Raw genomic sequence first — 21373 nt, forward strand, 5'->3', positions numbered from 1 at the left:
CAATAACCTTACATGGCCATCCGATGCAGAGAGAGCCACTCTGTGGCCCTCTCTGCACCGGACATCGATGGCCGGTATCGTTGGTGGGTGGGAGCCGACTTGGGAGGCGGGTGGGCGGCCATCGGTGTGCCGTGTGACGTTGAGGGGGGCGGGATCGGGGGCGGGACCGTCGGGGGCGCGCACGGACACGCGCGCGTGCACGGAGGGTGGCGGGCGGGCGCGTGCACGGGGCGGGAGCGGGTGGGAACCGCTACACTACGGAAAATGAATTAAAAGTTAAAAGTTAAAAGTAGCATAAGCACAACAAAAAAAAAACACAAAAAGAGATCGTGGAGGGGTGGGGGGTTGGTTTTTGTGTGGGGGGAAGCTACACTACAGAAACGTTAAAAAAATGTACAACAAAAATTTTTTTTCTTATAAACTGGGTACTGGCAGACAGCTGCCAGTACCCAAGATGGCGCCAATTAAGTTAGAGTGGGAGGGTTATAGAGCTGTTTGGGGGGGATCAGTGAGGTTGGGGGCTAAGGGGGGACTTTTACACAGCAGCATATGTAAATATGCTTTTAAAAAAACCACCAAAAAACAAATATAGCTTTTATTTTTTCTGCCAGTACTTAAGATGGCGGGGACAATTGTGGGGTGGGGGAGGGAAGAGAGCTGTTTGGGAGGGATCAGGGGGTCTGATGTTTCAGGTGGGAGGCTGAGCTCTACACTAAATCTAATATTAACCCTGCAAGCTCTCTACAAGCTACCTAATTAACCCCTTCACTGCTAGCCATAATACACGTGTGATGCGCAGCGGCATTTAGCGGCCTTCAAAATACCAAAAAGCATTGCCAAAGCCATATATGTCTGCTATTTCTGAACAAAGGGGATCCCAGAGAAGCATTTACAACCATTTGTGCCATAACTGCACAAGCTGTTTGTAAATGATTTCAGTGAGAAACCTAAAATTGTGAAAAATTTAACGTTTTTTTTAATTTGATCGCATTTGGCGGTGAAATGGTGGCATGAAATATACCAAAATGGGCCTAGATCAATACTTGGGGTTGTCTACTACACTACACTAAAGCTAAAATTACCCCAAAAAGCTCCCTACATGCTCCCTAATTAACCCCTTCACTGCTGGGCATAATACACGTGTGGTGCGCAGTGGCATTTAGTGGCATTCTAATTACCAAAAAGCAACACCAAAGCCATATAAGTATGCTATTTCTGAACAAAGGGGATCCCAGAGAAGAATTTACAACCATTTGTGCCATAAATGCACAAGCTGTTTGTAAATAATTTCAGTGAGAAACCTAAAGTTTGTGAAAAAATTTGTGAAAAAGTGAACGATTTTTTTTATTTGATCGCATTTGGCGGTGAAATGGTTGCATGAAATATACCAAAATGGGCCTAGATCAATACTTTGGGTTGTCTACTAAAATAAAATGTGGACATGTCAATGGATATTCAGAGATTCCTGAAAGATATCAGTGTTCTAATGTGACTAGCGCTAATTTTGAAAAATAATGGCTTGGAAATAGCAAAGTGCTACTTGTATTTATTGCCCTATAACTTGCAAAAAAAGCAAAGAACATGTAAACATTAGGTATTTCTAAACTCAGGACAATATTTAGAAACTATTTAGCATAGGTGTTTTTTGGTGGTTGTAGACATGTAACAGATTTTGGGGGTCAAAGTTAGAAAAAGTGGGGTTTTTTTTCAATTTTTCCTCATATTTTATAAAATTTTTTATAGTAAATTATAAGATATGATGAAAATAATGGTATCTTTAGAAAGTCCATTTAATGGCGAGAAAAACGGTATATAATATATGTGTGTACAGTAAATGAGTATGAGGAAAATTACAGCTAAACACAAACACAGCAGAAATGTAAAAATAGCCTTGGTCCCAAACGGACAGAAAATGGAAAAGTGCTGTGGTCATTAACCCCTTAATGACCACAATGTACCCTGTATGTCACTGGTCGTTAAAGGGTTTTTCAGGACATAATAGCACAAGTCTAGCAAGAACACGCTATTAATGCGCTCCCTCCAGCAGGCTTTGTGGAATAGAGCAGTCTCAATGCTGGTGGCAAGTCCGCGCTATAAAACAATCAAGTCCCAAAAAAAGGCCAGCGACATACAGGGTACGTCGCTGGTCCTTAAGGGGTTAAGGGGTTAAAGGGACACTGAACCCAAATTTTTTCTTTTGTGATTCAGATAGAGCATGGAATTTTAAGCAACTTTATAATTTACTCCTATTATCAAATTTTCTTTATTCTCTTGGTATCTTTATTTGAAATGCAAGAATGTAAGATTTAGATGCCAGACCATTTTTGGTGAACAACCTGCTTGTTCTTGCTGATTGGTGGATAAATTCATCCACCAATAAAAAAGTTCTGTCCAGAGTACTGAACCAAAACAAAGCTTAGATGCCTTCTTCTTCAAATAAAGATAGCAAGAGAATGATGAAAAATTGATAATAGGAGTAAATTAGAAAGTTGCTTAAAATTGCATGCTCTGTTTGAATCACGAAAGAAAAAAATTTGGGTTCAGTGTCCCTTTAAACACAAGCAAGAGAGATTTTCTCTTAAGCAAAGTTTGAAATTTGTATTTTTTGTTCTCTGAAATGTTTTAACCTTGTGTTGTTAAATACAGAGCAAACTAAGGGACCGAGGCAGGTCTGGGTAAAGTTGCCAGCTGTATTCCACATAATAATGAACAAACTCTAGGTGACTGAGCATGATAGTAAGTGGGATCATACAATGTCCCCCTCAAAAGCTGTACCTTAGACAACCACACATGATCCCATCATTCATATTTTTCATAACTGAGCAGTCATTTTACCCCTTGGCTGGCAGTAACATACAAATCAATCATTTTACCTCTTTGGCTGCCAGTAACACACACACAAACAGTTTGTACCCCCTTGGCTGACTTTAAATACTTTTTGCTTAATATTTGTAATCCATTGAAGCATAGCAGTTTTTACATTTAGCTAACACTGGAGGACGTAAAAAACCTTGTACATTTATATGTTTAAGGGAAAGTCAACACAAAAATTGTTATTGTTTAAAAAAAAAAAAAAGATAACGCCTTTACTACCCATTCCCCAGCTTTGCACAAAAAGCATGGTTATATTAACATACTTTATAACATTTAAACCTCTAAATTTCTCTCTAAATCCATAAAGACAGCCCCATGATCACATGCTTTTGTATTTGCTTTTCACATCAGGGGAAGCTAGTTCATGTGAGCCATATTAGATAACATTGTGCTGGCGCCTGTGGATTCTAACAACACAGCACTTATTGGCTTAAATGCAAGTCAATAGATTAAGTCATGTGATCAGGGGGCAGAAGATGCTTAGAAACAAGGTAATCAAAGAGGTAAAAAGTGTATTCATATAACACTGTGTTCTGTGCAAAACTGGGGAATGGGTAATAACATAATTTATGCTTACCTGATAAATTTATTTCTCTTGTAGTGTGTTCAGTCCACGGGTCATCCATTACTTATGGGATATATTCTCCTTCCCAACAGGAAGTTGCAAGAGGATCACCCAAGCAGAGCTGCTATATAGCTCCTCCCCTCACATGTCATATCCAGTCATTCGACCGAAACAAGACGAGAAAGGAGAAACTATAAGGTGCAGTGGTGACTGGAGTTATAATTTTAAAATTTAGAACCTGCCTGAAAAAAGACAGGGCGGGCCGTGGACTGAACACACTACAAGAGAAATAAATTTATCAGGTAAGCATAAATTATGTTTTCACTTGTTAAGTGTGTTCAGTCCACGGGTCATCCATTACTTATGGGATACCAATACCAAAGCTAAGTACACGGATGATGGGAGGGACAAGGCAGGAACATTAAACAGAAGGAACCACTGCCTGTAGAGCCTTTCTCCCAAAACCAGCCTCCGAAGAAGCGAAAGTGTCAAATTTGGAAAATTTGGAAAAAGTATGAAGTGAAGACCAAGTTGCAGCCTTGCAAATCTGTTCAACAGAGGCCTCATTCTTAAAGGCCCAGGTGGAAGCCACAGCTCTAGTGGAATGAGCTGTAATTCTTTCAGGAGGCTGCTGTCCAGCAGTCTCATAGGCTAAACGTATTATGCTACGAAGCCAAAAAGAGAGAGAGGTAGCCGAAGCCTTTTGACCCCTCCTCTGTCCAGAGTAAACGACAAACAGAGAAGAAGTTTGTCTAAAATCTTTAGTTGCCTGTAAGTAGAACTTCAGAGCACGGACCACGTCTAGATTATGCAAAAGACGTTCCTTCTTTGAAGAAGGATTAGGACATAACGATGGAACAACAATTTCTTGATTGATATTCCTGTTAGAAACAACCTTAGGTAAAAACCCAGGTTTAGTACGCAGAACTACCTTGTCTGAATGAAAGATCAGATAAGGAGAATCACAATGTAAGGCAGATAACTCAGAGACTCTTCGAGCCGAGGAAATAGCCATCAAAAACAAAACTTTCCAAGATAAAAGCTTAATATCAATGGAATGAAGGGGTTCAAACGGAACACCCTGAAGAACTTTAAGAACCAAGTTTAAGCTCCACGGAGGAGCAACAGCTTTAAACACAGGTTTAATTCTAGCCAAAGCCTGACAAAAGGCCTGGACGTCTGGATGCTCTGCCAGACGTTTGTGTAAAAGAATAGACAGAGCTGAAATCTGTCCCTTTAGCGAACTAGAGGATAAACCCTTTTCTAAACCCTCTTGTAGAAAAGCTAATATCCTAGGAATCCTAACCTTATTCCATGAGTAACTCTTGGATTCGCACCAATATAAATATTTACGCCATATCTTATGGTAAATTTTTCTGGTAACAGGTTTCCGAGCCTGTATTAATGTATCAATAACCGAATCCGAAAACCCACGCTTTGATAGAATCAAGCGTTCAATTTCCAGGCAGTCAGCCTCAGAGAAATTAGGTTTGGATGGTTGAAAGGTCCCTGAATTAGAAGGTCCTGCCTCAGAGGAAGAGACCATGGTGGACAGGACGACATGTCCACTAGGTCTGCATACCAGGTCCTGCGTGGCCACGCAGGCGCTATCAGATTTACCGATGCCCTCTCCTGTTTGATCCTGGCAATCAGCCGAGGTAGCAACGGAAATGGTGGAAACACATAAGCTATGTTGAAAACCCAAGGGGCTGCTAATGCATCTACCAGCACCGCTCCCGGGTCCCTGGACCTGGATCCGTAACAAGGAAGCTTTGCGTTCTGGCGAGATGCCATGAGATCCAGATCCGGTTTGCCCCAACGACGAATCAGTTGAACAAATACCTCCGGGTGAAGTTCCCACTCTCCCGGATGAAAAGTCTGGCGACTTAGGAAATCCGCCTCCCAGTTCTCTACGCCTGGGATGTGAATCGCTGACAGGTGGCAAGAGTGAGACTCTGCCCAGCGAATTATCTTCGAGACTTCCAACATCGCTAGGGAACTCCTGGTTCCCCCTTGATGATTGATGTAAGCCACAGTCGTGATATTGTCCGACTGAAATCTGATGAACCTCAGCTTTGCTAACTGAGGCCAAGCCAGAAGAGCATTGAATATTGCTCTTAATTCCAGAATGTTTATTGGGAGGAGTTTCTCCTCCTGAGTCCACGATCCCTGAGCCTTCAGGGAATTCCAGACTGTTCCCCAGCCTAGAAGGCTGGCATCCGTTGTTACAATCGTCCAATCTGGCCTGCGAAAGGTCATTCCTTTGGACAGATGAACCGGTGACAACCACCAGAGAAGCGAATCTCTGGTCTCCTGGTCCAGATTTAGCAAAGGGGACAGATCTGAGTAATCCCCGTTCCATTGACTGAGCATGCATAATTGCAGCGGTCTGAGATGCAGGCGCACAAATGGCACTATGTCCATTGCCGCTACCATTAAGCCGATTACCTCCATGCACTGAGCTACCGATGGGCTTGGAATGGAATGAAGGACACGGCAAGCATTGAGAATCTTTGATAACCTGGACTCCGTCAGGTAAATCTTCATCTCTACAGAATCTATAAGAGTCCCTAGAAAAGGAACCCGTGTGAGTGGTAACAGAGAACTCTTTTCCACGTTCACTTTCCACCCATGCGACCTCAGAAATGCTAGAACTATCTCTGTATGAGACTTTGCATTCTGAAAACTTGACGCTTGTATCAGAATGTCGTCTAGGTACGGAGCCACCGCTATGCCTCGTGGTCTTAGTACCGCCAGAAGTGAGCCCAGAACCTTCATAAAAATTCTCGGGGCCATGGCTAACCTGAAGGGAAGAGCCACAAACTGGTAATGCCTGTCTAGAAAGGCAAACCTCAGGTACCGATAATGATCTTTGTGAATCGGTATATGAAGGTAAGCATCCTTTAAGTCCACCGTGGTCATATATTGACCCTCTTGGATCATGGGTAGGATGGTTCGAATGGTTTCCATCTTGAACGATGGTACCCTTAGGAATTTGTTTAAGATCTTTAAGTCCAAGATTGGTCTGAAGGTTCCCTCTTTTTTGGGAACCACAAATAGATTTGAGTAAAATCCTTGTCCCTGTTCCGATCGCGGAACTGAGTGGATCACCCCCATGATTAAGAGGTCTTGTACACATTGTAGAAATGCCTCTCTCTTTACTAGGTTTGTTGATAACCTAGAAAGATGGAACCTCCCTTGTGGAGGAGAGGATTTGAAATCCAGAAGGTGTCCCTGAGATATAATCTTTAACGTCCAGGGATCCTGCACATCTCTTGCCCAAGCCTGGGCAAAGAGAGAAAGTCTGCCTCCCACTAAATCCGTCTCTGGATAGGGGGCCCTGACTTCATGCTGTCTTAGGGGCGGGAGTAGGCTTTCTGGCCTGCTTGCCCTTGTTCCATGACTGGTTGCCTTTCCAACCTTGTCTGTAACGAGCAGTAGTTCCTTCCTGTTTTGGAGCGGAGGAAGTCGATGCTGCTCCTGCCTTGAAGTTACGAAAGGCACGAAAATTAGACTGTTTGGCCTTTGGTTTGGCCCTGTCCTGAGGAAGGGCGTGGCCCTTACCTCCCGTAATGTCAGCAATAATTTCCTTCAAGCCGGGCCCGAATAAGGTCTGCCCTTTGAAAGGAATGTTAAGTAGCTTAGACTTGGAAGTTACATCCGCTGACCAGGATTTAAGCCAGAGCGCTCTGCGCGCCTGTATGGCGAATCCAGAATTTTTAGCCGTAAGTTTGGTTAGATGTACTACGGCATCTGAAACAAACGCATTAGCTTGCTTAAGGGTTCTAACTTTGCTCAAGGCCTCATCCAACGGCTCTGTGCGAATCGCCTCTTCCAGAGACTCAAACCAGAATGCCGCTGCAGCCGTGACAGGCGCAATGCATGCAAGAGGCTGCAATATAAAACCCTGTTGAACAAACATTTTCTTAAGATAACCCTCTAATTTTTTATCCATTGGATCTGAGAAAGCACAGCTATCCTCCACCGGGATAGTGGTACGCTTGGCTAACGTAGAAACTGCTCCCTCCACCTTAGGGACCGTCTGCCATAAGTCTCGTGTGGTGGCGTCTATAGGGAACATTTTTCTAAATATCGGGGGAGGGGAAAAAGGCACACCGGGTCTATCCCACTCCTTACTGATAATTTCTGTAAGTCTTTTTGGTATAGGAAAAACGTCAGTACACACCGGTACCGCATAGTATCTATCCAACCTACACAATTTCTCTGGAATTGCCACCGTGTCAAAATCATTCAGAGCCGCTAATACCTCCCCTAGTAACACACAGAGGTTCTCAAGCTTAAATTTAAAATTTGAAATTTCTGAATCTGGTCTCCCCGAATCAGAACCGTCACCGACAGAATGAAGCTCACCGTCCTCATGTTCTGGAAGTTGTGACGCAGTATCAGACATGGCTCTCGTGTCATCAGCGCGCTCTGTCCTTAACCCAGAGCTATCGCGTTTGCCCCTTAATTCGGGCATATTATATAATACTTCTTTCATAACATTAGCCATATCATGTAAAGTGATTCGTAAGGGCCTAGATGTACTAGGTGTCTTAATCCTACGCATCTCCCGAGCGGGAGACGCAGGTACTGACACGTGAGGAGAGTTAGGCGGCATAACTTCCCCCTCGTTGTCTGGTGATAGCTTCTTTATCGGTACAGATTGACTTTTCAAAGCAATAGCAATACAATGTGTACACATCGTTCTATTGGGCTCCACATTGGCTTTTGAACATGATGAACAAATAGTTTCCTCTGAATCAGACATGTTTAAAACAGACTTAGCAATGAAACTAACAAGCTTGGAAATCACTTTCAATAAGTTTTACAAGCAATATAAAAAACGCTGCAGCGCTTCAAAAATACAGATATAATTAAACAATTCTTAACAAGAAGTGTACTATTAGCAGAGGATTGCACCCATTAGCAAAAGGATGATTAACCCCTCGATACCCAAAACGGATAAAACAGATATCAATTAAGATTTAACGCTTTTAATCACAGTCAGCACACTGTCACAGATCTGCTGTGACTGATTACCTCCCTCACAAATGAAATTTGCAGACCCCTGAGCTCTCTAGAGACGTCCTGGATCAAGGAGAAGAAACAGAAAGACTGTGCAATAATTTTAACTGCGCAATAAGGCGCTAAAACAAGGGCCCTCCCACTCCAATCACAACAGTGGGAGCCCTGATATAACGGTTTCCATGCAGAAAAATATGTTAGCCATGTGGAAAAAATCATGCCCAAAGCGATTTATCACCAAAGTACCTCACAAAAAAACGAATAACCTGCCAGTAAACGTTTTATTAAAAAACAACATTTTTCAATGTCATGCAAAGCTATCACTAAGCCTGCTACCAGTCGCTACCACTGCAGAGAAGGCTTAAGTATTATTTCAGTGTTAACAGTATTTTCTCAGTCAAATTCTAGTCCCTAGAATATAACTCGACTGCGCATACATTTATCAGCCTGATACCAGTTGCTACTACTGCATTTAAGGCTGTACTTACATCATACGGTAACAGCAGTATTTTCTTAGTCAATTCCATTCCCAGAAAATAAAGTACCGCACACACCTCATTTGCGGAGGACCCCGCATGCTATTCCCAGTCTGAAGTTACCCCACTCCTCAGAATGTCGAGAACAGCCAGTGGATCTTAGTTACGCCTGCTAAGATCATAGATAAAAAACGCAGGCAGTTTCTTCTTCCAAATACTGCCTGAGATAGAAAAAACAGCACACTCCAGTGCCATTTAAAATAACAAACTTTTGATTGAAGAATAGATAATAGTTAATAGTTAAGTAAAAACTCCAGCTCCTCTCGCGACCTCCTTCTTTGTTGAGGGTTGCAAGAGAATGACTGGATATGACATGTGAGGGGAGGAGCTATATAGCAGCTCTGCTTGGGTGATCCTCTTGCAACTTCCTGTTGGGAAGGAGAATATATCCCATAAGTAATGGATGACCCGTGGACTGAACACACTTAACAAGAGAAAAATGGATTATCTATCTTTTTAAACAATAAAACATTTTGAGTTGACTGTCCCTTTAAGTATTTTTGTGAAGATTTTACTGAACAGCATTTTAAAATACTAGACAGCCCGGTTGAATACTGGACACCTGGTAAATCTAGGTCTGGGTAGTCTAGGGTGTGGCAATGCAATGCATTATAAGTCTATACAGTTTAAAAGGACATTAAACACCTTTTGTGTAAAACAAAAAAAAAATACCTGGCCCCTACCCCCTTAAGAGGCCAAAAAAGCAAATTTTGATACCTTGATTTAAAAAATTTTTGAAAATGAATTAGTTGCACTAGGCTTTGAAAAGCTAGGTTATAGAATTTGCTTTTGGCCTCTCTAGGGAGAGCGTAGAACTAGCACAATCCAGCAAATTATGATTTTGAGCTCTGTATTTCTAATTACTCCTTACTGGAAATGGTTCAGAAATGTCAAATATATACTTGGGGTTGTTCTGGCTCAGTAGATATAAGGGTCTATAGCTCGATATGCATTTATTACAGAAAAACACTCTCTAAACAGTGGAAGCCTTAAAGGTAAATCTATACTAATCATACTGGTGCTTTAACCATTACATTTATATCAGTGTCACATGCTGATGTTTCAGGAAACCAAAGACACAGATATGCGGCTTACTTGATTGCTAATCACTTCACTGCTTTTTTAGACACATAAAATGACTTCTAAACATTATCTTCCCGTATACTCCTCTCTCTCTCTCTTCTTTAGCACTAGAGGCATGTCACATCAGATATCAAGCTACATTCTGCAGAAAACATCTCTAAGTGCACTGAACTCAAACAGTAAAATTGCATTACTAGATCTCCCTTTCTAATCAAATCTCAGTTTAGCATTATGCAGTATCCTTGACATTTCCAGCACTTAAATCCTTCAGTTTGAACGCAACGTAGCAGAGTATTATAAATTATATTAACATGAGTTCTGCAGCTTCTCTGCACCCACTGGTTATAAAGAAAACTAATTTCGTTCAATGCTTTTAGACTTATGATCAACTTGCAAACGGATAGCTGATAAAATAATAAGACTACTCAGTAGTAATACCTAAAAGCCTTTGAAGTGGGTGTTGCCTATACCTCTATGTTGATCCTATGTATTTTACGTTAATTGCATATTTAGCACAGTAATTGCAGTAATATACCATTAAGAAATAAAATGTATATTTTATGCACACTACAGTTTATAAAAAAAATAAAGTTACTACTGAAATAAGCCGCTTCAGCAAGTTTATGGGAGGGGAGAGGGGGAGAGGGAGGGAGGGAGGGAGAGGGAGAGGGAGGGAAGGAGAGGGAGGGAGAGAGGGGGACAGAGAGAGGGGGAGATAGAGAAGGAGGGGGGAGAGAGAGAGGGAGGGGGGAGAGAGAGAGGGAGGGGGGAGAGAGAGAGGGAGGGGGAGAGAGAGAGGGAGGGGGAGAGAGAGAGGGAGGGGGAGAGAGAGAGGGAGGGGGAGAGAGAGAGGGAGGGGGAGAGGGAGGGAGGGGGAGAGGGAGACAGGGGAGGGGGGGAGGGGTAGAGAGGGGAGGGGGAGAGAGGGGAGGGGGGAGGGGGAGAGAGAGAGGGAGAGAGAGGGAGAGAGAGAGAGAGAGAGAGAGAGAGAGAGAGAGGGAGGGAGAGAGAGAGAGGGAGGGAGGGAGGGGGAGAGAGGGAGGGAGGGGGAGATAGAGAAGGAGGGGGGAGAGAGAGAGGGAGGGGGGAGAGAGAGAGGGAGGGGGGGAGAGAGAGAGGGAGGGGGAGAGAGAGAGGGAGGGGGAGAGAGAGAGGGAGGGGGAGAGAGAGAGGGAGGGGGAGAGGGAGGGAGGGGGAGAGGGAGACAGGGGAGGGGGGGGAGGGGTAGAGAGGGGAGGGGGAGAGAGGGGAGGGAGGGAGGGGGAGAGGGAGATAGGGAGAGAGAGAGGGAGGGAGAGAGAGAGAGGGAGGGAGGGAGGGGGAGAGAGGGAGGGAGGGGGAGAGAGGGAGGGAGGGAGAGAGGGGGGGGTGTGGAGGGAGGGAAGGGGAGGGAGAGAGGGAGGGAAGGGGAGAGAGGGAGGGAAGGGGAGAGAGGGAGGGAAGGGGAGGGAGAGAGGGAGGGGAGGGAGAGAGGGAGGGGAGGGAGAGAGGGAGGGAAGGGGAGGGGGAGGGAGGGGGAGAGAGGGAGGGAGGGGGAGGGAGAGGGAGGGAGGGAGGGGGAGAGAGAGAGATGGATAGAGAAATAGAGGGGGACAAAGAGGTAAAAGAGAGAGAGAGAAAGAGAGAAAGAAAGAAAGAAAGAAAGAAAGAAAGAAAGAAAGGTAGGGAGATAGATAGAGAGAGAGAGAGAGAGAGAGAGAGAGAGAGAGAGAGAGAGAGAGAGAGAGAGAGAGAGAGAGAGAGAGAGAGAGAGAGAGAGAGAGAGAGAGAGAGAGAGAGAGAGAGAGAGAGAGAGAGAGAGAGAGAGAGAGAGAGAGAGAGAGAGAGAGAGAGAGAGAGAGAGAGAGAGAGAGAGAGAGAGAGAGAGAGAGAGAGAGAGAGAGAAAGAAAGAAAGAAAGAAAGAAAGAAAGAAAGAAAGAAAGAAAGAAAGAAAGAAAGAAAGAAAAGCTCAAATCTGCTGTCCTTTTACCCTATATTTATTTGTCATTTGTGGTCTTTGGTAAAGAAACATTTACCCAGAAATACCCACAATTTGCCTGTACTGATTGGTAATTAAAGACAAATAAATAGAGGGTAAAAAGACGGCAGATTTGCGCTTCCAATTTGGGACATTCATGCAAATTGTCTGCTGCCATTTATTTTTTTTAAATTGCAAATTGCTTTCTACTTCCCCTTTAATGCCTTAATTTATTTATTCCATTCTCTGGGGCCTATCTATCAAGCACCGAAAGGCGCTTGACGGCCCGTGTTTCTGGCGAGTCTTCAGACTCTTTCATGTTTTGCAAAGGGCATGTAATTTTAAACAACTTTCCAGATTACTTTTATCACCAATTTTGCTTTGTTCTCTTGGTATTCTTAGTTGAAAGCTAAACCTAGGAAGGCTCATAAGATAATTTTTAAGTCCTTGAAGGCTTCCGCTTATCACATGCTTTTTTTTTTGCTTTTCACAACAGGTGAGAGCTAGTTCATGTCAGCCGTATAGATAACATTGTGATCACGCCTGTGGCATGTCATGTGATCAGGGGGTCTGTCAGAAGATGCTTAGATACAAGTTAATCACAAAGGTAAAAAGTATATTAATATAAAAGTGTTGGTTATGCAAAACTGGGGAATGGGTAATAAAGGGAATATCTATCTTTTTAAACAACAATTCTGGTGTTGACTGTCCCTTTAATTATGTTTTTTCTATCAGATTTTCAAATACATTAACATTTTGATAGTCTTCAATATGCCATCGAAAGGAGCTTAAGCAGTGCACTACTGGGTGGCGCTAGCTTTTTGCGGCTCATACAAACTTTTGCAAGTCGTCCATGTTATGCAAAGGAGGGCAGCTGAATGGCTCACTGCCTCTCCATTGTTCAACATGGATGATCACGATCGCGGGCGGGTGGGGGGGGGTGTAGAATTATGCAAAATTTGCCAAACATTACACTTTATTTTTTAATAAAATCTTTATTAAAAATTATTTTTGTCAATTAAGAAGTTTTTAGCAAACAATTTGTTTTCTCAAGGGTTAAATCTGGATTTTCTTTAACCCCTTAATGACCACAATTTACCCTGTATGTCACTGATCGTTAAGGGTTTTCCAGGACATAATAGCACAAGTCTAGCAAGAACACGCTATTAATGCCCTCCCTCCAGCAGGCTTTGTGGAATAGAGCATGTCTTGCATAAACTTGGTGTAATAGACCTTTTTCACAGCAGTCATTTTGACATGAAATAGTAGGACAAATACAGGTGTTAGCAATGACATTAATTAGGGTTCCATTCCATTTAGGTTTATGAGAGCCAAGTGTAAGGGGAGGTAACACTAAAAATGTGCAACTTTAGCCTTTAGAAGCTGATTTTTTTTTCTGTTTTTTTATACTGTATACAAATTATGCTGTATTCTCTGGTTGTATTCCAATAAAGAGACTGAGAAATAATTATATATGGTCATTATACCATTGCTAAAACAACGTACTGTACTGTATATATTGCTGCACTTACCCCAATAGGGGATTACTGTGTTTCAGTACAGTATCAGAAGCAAAAAGCCTGAGATGTTGCATTTCAAAATTGCATATCTTACCCAGAATCCTCTGGTGCATTGATAATAGTGTATATGGGGTTTTTCTGGGTAAAAGACTTATCTACTTATCTGGCTAAAAGATAAAAGATGAGTTCTAAAATACTAATTTCCTGTGCAATGATTCTATAATTATATATATATATATATATATATATTTTTTTTTTTTTTTCAACAAAGTGCACTCCTGAACGTAATCCACAGCAGCCTTGGGTGCTAATCAAAAGTAATGTAGGTAAGCAGACATGAAGCACTCCAAAGGTCTTGCATATATTCTTCACTTTATTGTGAACGTTTACGGGCCCAAAGTGACTCGTCCTCAGATGAAGAATATATGCAAGACCTTTGGAGTGCTTCATGTTTGTTTACCTATATATATATATATATATATACATATATATAAATAATTAGCGACAATTAATTGAATGTAAAAAGGTTTTAGAACTGTAAGTTCAAGTATAAGTCATTTCACTTATTTCTCTTTTCTCATGAACTGCCACAGCTCTGAACAGGACCACCCCAACTATAGCATATCCCTTCCTCACCCATTATACACTATTGGCCCCGCCTCGCTATAGACCACTGATCACTGTATACAACGTAGCATGCTTAGGTAAATGTATGATGGGGCACTCCAAACTCTCTGTGGCGTGTGGAAATAAACATTTTTTTATTTTACAGTAAAAGAAGGAAAAACAGACAATGAACCTATTATTGCAATGCTGCTTTACTTTGCTTAAAGGGACAGTGAAGTCAAAATGAAACGTTTATGGTTCAGATAGAGCATGCAGTTTTAATTCAACCAGGGTAACTGACAAGCCCTACCCTCATGAGGGGGTAGGGGGTGCATTGCACAAGCGTTTGCCCGTGCAATGGTAAATATGGGAAACAAATGTGCCCCACAACATGTGAATTCTGTCCGTTTGCAAATTGATAAATCTTGCCCATAGTGCATAGTGAAACCTGCAAAACCTAGAACCCAATCATGTAATATTCTACACAGTGAATGAAAGATTAGTGCAGTAGCTCTTTTGTATATCTTGTTCTAATTAAAAGCAGAAAAATGTGATAATATAAAAAAATAATACTCAAATGGCTTTTAAAATGATGCATCCTTTTAATGCATATTTTGCTAACAAACACAGCCCTGCTAAATGGTTTTAAAACACATATAAATCTCAATTGCTATTTTCTTGCTTAGATTTGCTGTTAATAAAACAAATACTTATAAGACAAAATGCCTGATTAGTGATCAGCAATGTACAGGTTTGTGAATGGCTGTTGAGACTATGTTGAATTGTGTTAAACTCGTTAATATTTTTTAAGCCTGTTTTATATTAGCCAATATATTTAAAATTTACTTCTACACACTTCATAAAAATACAGTTTGGCAAAGGTCGCAATTCCTTTTAAATATGACAAAAACGCATTGTACATTTTCAGTAAAATTGGACTGTTTTTCTTCACGTCATATCGAGTCAAACAAAGTTAATAGCGCATGATAAAGTGAACATTTGCACATACAATGTACAAATAATGCAGGCCTGTTTTGAATTAATGTCCAAGACAATTTCCGCAGTGGTTGTAAAAAAGGCAAAAATTAACCAGGAAAACCATTTGAGGTAAGAAATACAATACAGTTGATACAAATCAAACAAGCAAAGATGAAAATCTTCATGAGAGCCTGGAGATAATCTACAGTTCTAAAGCAAATAGAGAGGGCAAAAGACACAGAATTTGTACTGATTTTAGAACAAAAGCAGTTAGGCTGCAGGCATTTTGCTGCTATGAATCTGGGGTAAGCAGGAAGTAATCACCTGTTATGAGGTGCTACGATGAGACGGTTGAACAGACCGTCCACGAACTAGAAGTACAAATAATGCAGTGGCACTCGGGGGTAAAAGTTAAAAAAAATTTACTTTATTGCTTCATCGTAATAAAAAAATAAATATCTGAAAGGGGGGGAGAATCCCATCTGATGCATATTGCGTCAATCACAAGAGTGCAAGGTGGGATTCCCCCCTTACAGATATGTATTTTTTATCATGATGAAGCAATAAAGTTATTTTTAATTATGTTCCAGACACGCAAGTGCCCCTTCCTAAACATCAGATTCTCTCTCTTTTTTTTTTATGAGTTATTTAAGCAGAAAGTGCAGAATAACATAACACAACCCTAGTAAAATAGTTATTTAAGCAGAAAACGCAGAATAACATAACACAACCCTAGTAAAAATAGTATACAGAACTTAAATTTTAGTTCCCCCAAGTTTAATTATGCACAATAAAAATCTGTGCAATGTACGTAGCTGTTATCTTTTGCCCACTTTTCCTGCAATTTACCTCTAAAAATTGTGTCTGGAATAGATCCTGAAGACTCCTGTCCTCTTTTTACCCTGCTACCCAGTAATCAGTGCACCACTTAATTATGTCTCTAAGCAGCCAGAAACAAAGTAAACATCCTGACAAGTATTATTCATAGGGCTTGTGCTCAGGCTGTAAAACAATGCAGTTTGTGCTCACAAAATTAGTTTTAATTGCTTTTGAATAATTGTTTGCATATTATTTGTAATGCCATGCTTAAAGGGACATGAAATGTCATTATTTATTTTGCTTACTTTTTTTCCCTGTAATTACCTTACCTTTGATCAAAAAGTTTTGCCCGCAACCTAGCTTTCTTTCAAAATGCATATATTTTGCATATAATCATAACACAAATCAGTAATGTATGCACACTGTGATATTCCTACTGCATCTCTAGTCTGATACAGCCAGCCAGAGTTCAACTCCATTTCCTGGGCTGCAGTTCTGGCCCTTGAAAGACCACAGTTGGACACCCTGATTTAAGTCTTTGGATGTGCATTTTAAAATTGATTTTCTGTTTCAGTAGTGTTCCCATTCCAAATGCCGAGGAATGGCGGTTACAAGCGCAGCATGTGTTATGACAGTTAATTAATTCTTAATAGGATTTTTCCAGCAAAACCTAATGTATGTTATAGGCGACAAAATGCAATAATACTGTATGTTGATATTGATATAATTTATGACTAATTAACAGCAGAATCATTTCTCCAGAGATTGCAACGCTGTGTCTGGTACATACTTTGTAAATCACTTAAGCTATGTTTGCCTTAGTTACAAATCACTTCCAGTCTCATTACCATGCTGTATTTTAGAACGGCTTCACCAATATTCTCAATGTCAAAAGTATTTTTAGGTTTTCCTATTTTTAACATCGTACAGATATCTTCTGGCACATATGTAGCTTCAAAGTTTCTGTTAAAGCAGCAAAGTTTTCATTTTATGTTCTTTGATTTGTGTCCTTTTTTGGTCTCTGCTTGAGATCACCTAACCCTTTCTTCACTAAAATGGAGTTGGAGAATTTCAGTATTTCAATGCGCATTAAATTAAATTGGATGGGGGTGATGCATTTAGCTTAATGCATCGGTTTCAATCCACTTTGTATAGCACATCAATTTTAAGGAGTCTTTAGAAATGCACATTTTTATGAAACTTCCCGTATTAATGCAAGTCCCCACTGTTACTAAAGCTCCATGCTTTATATACAGAGTCTCATCCCTGTGGAAATAAGCACTTTTGCATTCTGATTAAAGGGACACTGAACCCAATTTTTTTATTTTGTGATTCAGATAGAGCATGCAATTTTAAGCAACTTTCTATTTACTCCTATTAGCAAATGTTCTTCCTTCTCTTGGTATCTTTATTTGAAAAGCAATAATGTAAGTGTAGATGCCGGCCCATTTTGGTGAACAACCTGGGTTGTTCTTGCTGATTGGTGGATACATTCATCCACCAATAAACAAGTGCTGCCCAAGGTTCTGGACTTTCTTTTTCAAATAAAGAGAACAAAGACAAATTGATAATAAAGGATTAATTAGAAAGTTGCTTAAAATTGCATGCTCTATCTAAATCACGAAAGAAAAAATTTGGGTTCAGTGTCCCTTTAAAGATAATGGCTCAGGCCATAAAGCCTCCATATTACCCACATCTGTAGCCTTTAACTAAAACTTTCTAGTGGATCACTGATCCTGGTTCCTAGTTTCCATTATTGACCTCTGCTCATTGCCACTACAAGATACAAATTATATAAAATTTATGCTGGAATTTCCCTTAGTTATAACAGAATGCAGAAAAAGTACGACAAGTGCCAAGTACTGAACAGGGAATAATGCTCTATTGATCCAACATATTAACAAGTTCTGTGCAAAAGTAGACTGGACTTCCTCAAAGAATTATATTATTCATCAAGGAATGTCCACTGTTGCCTTGACTAAATGCTTATTATATAACCAAGATGCGGCCCTTTCATTCTCATGCATTCTACAAAATATCTTAAAAACTAATGCATATATGCAAATATCATCCTGATGTATCCAGAAAAGATAGATGAACAACATACTGATAATTTTAATTTAAAGATATTAGGTGCTGTGCATAAGGAGGTTGGCTGGTTAACTGGTTGTCTGAAAAGTAGATGGGATCCATCAGTATATCATAAGACACGACAAGATTAAGGCAAGCATGGTTTCCCATTTCCCTCTCACCCAGTAGTGATAGTAAGGGCTCAAAAGTAAAATTCTTCCCTGATAATTTCATTGTCTTCTTGGCAGTAAGTCCATGAGAACATTCATAACCTATGGGGAATTACCTTTTCTGACCACTAGGAGGCAAAGGCACCCCAACAAAGCTTAAATATCCCTTCCACTTGCGCTACCCTTTCAGTAGTTCAAGCCAAGGATAAGGAAAAGCGAAGTGGGATATATGGGGTACAGAGGTGCAAATGACTGCCACCACACATTGTGCATTAGTGCGGGGTCGTGGACTCTCACTGCTAAGAAGGAAATTAAATTATCAGGTAAAGAATAATTTTTATTTTCCTTCTATTGGCAGTTAGAGTCCACGAGAACATTCATAACCTATGGGAAACCAATACCCAAGCTGAGAAGTCCACAAATGTCCGGGAGGAAAACTTCATTTCTTTTACAGAGCACCTCTCTCTGCCTGCCTCCATGACACGTGTCAAAGAACTACTGAGAAGGTAGGGGAAGTGGGAGGGATATTTAAGCTTTGTTGGGGTGTCTTTGCCTCCACCTGGTGGCCAGGAAAGGTAATTCCCATAGGTTATGAATGTTATTGTGGACTCTCACTGCCTATGGAAGGAAATGTGCTTTAAACAAGTATATTAGTCCAAATGTTCAATTTTGCATGAAAGCTAAGATTTTATTATGCTTAGCACAAAACATAAAAATATAAAACATGGATTTTGACAGCAGATAACCAACAAGTCTGCCCAAAATTTTCTAAAAATGTAAGTTTATTTAATTTGTAGGATGGCCTTATGCATATCCCAGGCATTCTTGAAGTCTCCCACAAATGTATAAAGTAGAATACACAAACTTTAAAAAAAAAAAGTAGATTCCAACTCAGTAAATTATGGGGACTACTAATTGGTTTTTAGAGGGGACATTTGAAATATTGTTAATTGCATGAACCTCCATAATATTTTTTTTCAAGAATATCATAGTGACTCCTAACATGTGAAGCAAATTATGAAGGTTTGTGGTGGAGAGAAGATGTATGATACCTTCACCATATATATCGTATTTATCAAAGATGGCTGCAACATGTGAATGAGTGGAGAATTTAAGGTCATTACATTAGCAAACCCAGCGAAATATGAATGCTAACAGAATAGTTACTCCTGAAAACAAGGAAGAAACAGGAGAAAGAATATATGCTTCACATGAAGCTAATCATAATGAAAGAGTTAGAACAAAGAGGTAGCACGTCCATGGGACAGATAAAGAGCCTGATATAAGAATGGAATTATAGATTGTAAAATGTTTCTTTAAAAGACCAGTAAAAACAGGAGATTTGCAAAATCAACACTCCCCCTGTATCATGTGACAGCCATCTGCCAATCACAAATGCATATATTCTGTGAATTCTTGCACATGCTCAGTAGGAGCTGGTGACTCAAAATGTCTAAATATAAAAAGACTGCACATTTTGTTAATGGAAGTAAATGCTAAAGTTGTTTAAAATTGCCTGCTCTATCTGAATCATGAAAGTTTAATTTTGACTTGAGTGTATCTTTAAAAAACATGGACACACAACAATAATACATCTATAAAATGAAATGTGTCCTTGGATTATGCTTATTTGCAGATAAGAAAATGACTGATCTAGCAGGGTGTGCCATGGTATTAAAGGATGGCAATAGGTAAAATAGGAAACATACTGGCCTTAGCAGCTGTGCTGTCTTTTTTTATCTCTATAATAAAGGAGTAGATAAAAAAAATGGAACTTACTTTGTGGCATGAAGACAATTTTTGATGCTTTTACCACAACTAATAAGTGTAGAGAGAACTCATCACATTTTGGCTTTGACAGAATTTCTTCACTGATATCCTTTGAAATCAACATCTTACGTAGTAATCATTTAGGAGTATCTGACACCACCTAAATAAAATGGATTTAGCTAGCTGAGGAAATTGCCATTATTTTTATTACAGAATTCAATAGTTCAGAGTCAAAGCATTAAAAGCCACTTTTTAATGCTTTCTCCATATCGTTACCGCTCCCACCAGTATTTCTGTTATATTATATTCCATAGCCATGATCTCATTTTTCAGGCAGCTCAATAAAAGTACAAAAAGGAATCAAGCATATTTCTACTGCTATCCTGCCGACACAATCACAGCTTGAAAAAACAACTTGGAGTAATTGTTACTGATTTTATTTTGTCATTTGAAATTGCTCGTAACGAAGAAAGGTGCTGCTACAGTAGAGCTTCCGCCGGGTAAAGGGAAGTGGGGTTGAGCAGACCAACTGCAGATCGCTGTTTCCTTCCCCTGGTTTGTTGTGTCCTACTTACCTTTTTTATTGGAATAAATATTGTTAGTCTATTTGCTCAGCAGCCTTCCGCTTTTCTTTTTTCAATTTGAAATAGCTCCTCTTATCTTTTGAACTGCCACCTAGCTATAGAAAAGATATGCAAACAAAAGGCATCAGAAGAAATCCACCTCTTTGTGGACTTGGGAGAGAGCCCTGTCCATTTAAAAGGGTGTTCCTGTAGCATCTTTGAGTACAATGAAATATGTTTGCCTGAGTATACTGTCCTTTAACACAGAGTTTATCATAAGCTAAACCTTCAATTAGCTTGACCAAAAACCCTTTGTAAGGACAGACGATAAGCTACTCTTTGTGCAATAGCAGGGACTTGTCAGAGTGATTACTTGGGTTTTTTTGTTTTTATTTATTTATTTTCTGCCTTTGACAGGATTTATGCCTTTGACAAATTAGTTATTGAAAAAAAAATCTTCCAGTTCCTGGTGTTGTATTCCAAGAATTTAGTTAGAATTCTTGAACACTCCTAATGTTGGCTAAGTGTTGCATTAAAACAATTTTTACTTCTCATTGGTTTTTCTCATCCCAAAAAGATGGCAAATATTATTTTATATTTAAAAAAAAAACGCATTATAACAATTATATATCATTCCATTTGTTCTTTATCTCACTTTCACGAGCTACTGAAATAGTCTTAAAAAAGCAATTAGATGAATGATAATGTTTAAGAATGGTGGAAGTTGCTATAGCAATAGTTCATATTGTTCTTTGATTCTTTCGTTAACTGTGTATTTCTACTTCAGAGCTTTTTAATGATACTAAATAAACTGCTACAGATGATTGGAGGCA

General features: G+C 40.2%; 1 protein-coding gene across 1 annotated transcript in view; it reads right to left on the reverse strand.

Annotated features, from left to right (window-relative positions):
* The window catches only part of CHST8 (carbohydrate sulfotransferase 8), a 73732-nt gene extending 53631 nt beyond the window's left edge, over positions 1-20101 (reverse strand). Inside the window, exon 1 of the mRNA XM_053719230.1 lies at positions 19987-20101. Coding sequence (XP_053575205.1) covers positions 19987-20101 — 115 coding nt within the window. The remainder of the gene's footprint in view (positions 1-19986) is intronic.
* Positions 20102-21373: the final 1272 nt, after the last annotated feature.

The sequence above is a fragment of the Bombina bombina genome, chromosome 1 (genome assembly GCF_027579735.1).
Source record: "Bombina bombina isolate aBomBom1 chromosome 1, aBomBom1.pri, whole genome shotgun sequence".
Classification (NCBI taxonomy): domain Eukaryota; kingdom Metazoa; phylum Chordata; class Amphibia; order Anura; family Bombinatoridae; genus Bombina; species Bombina bombina.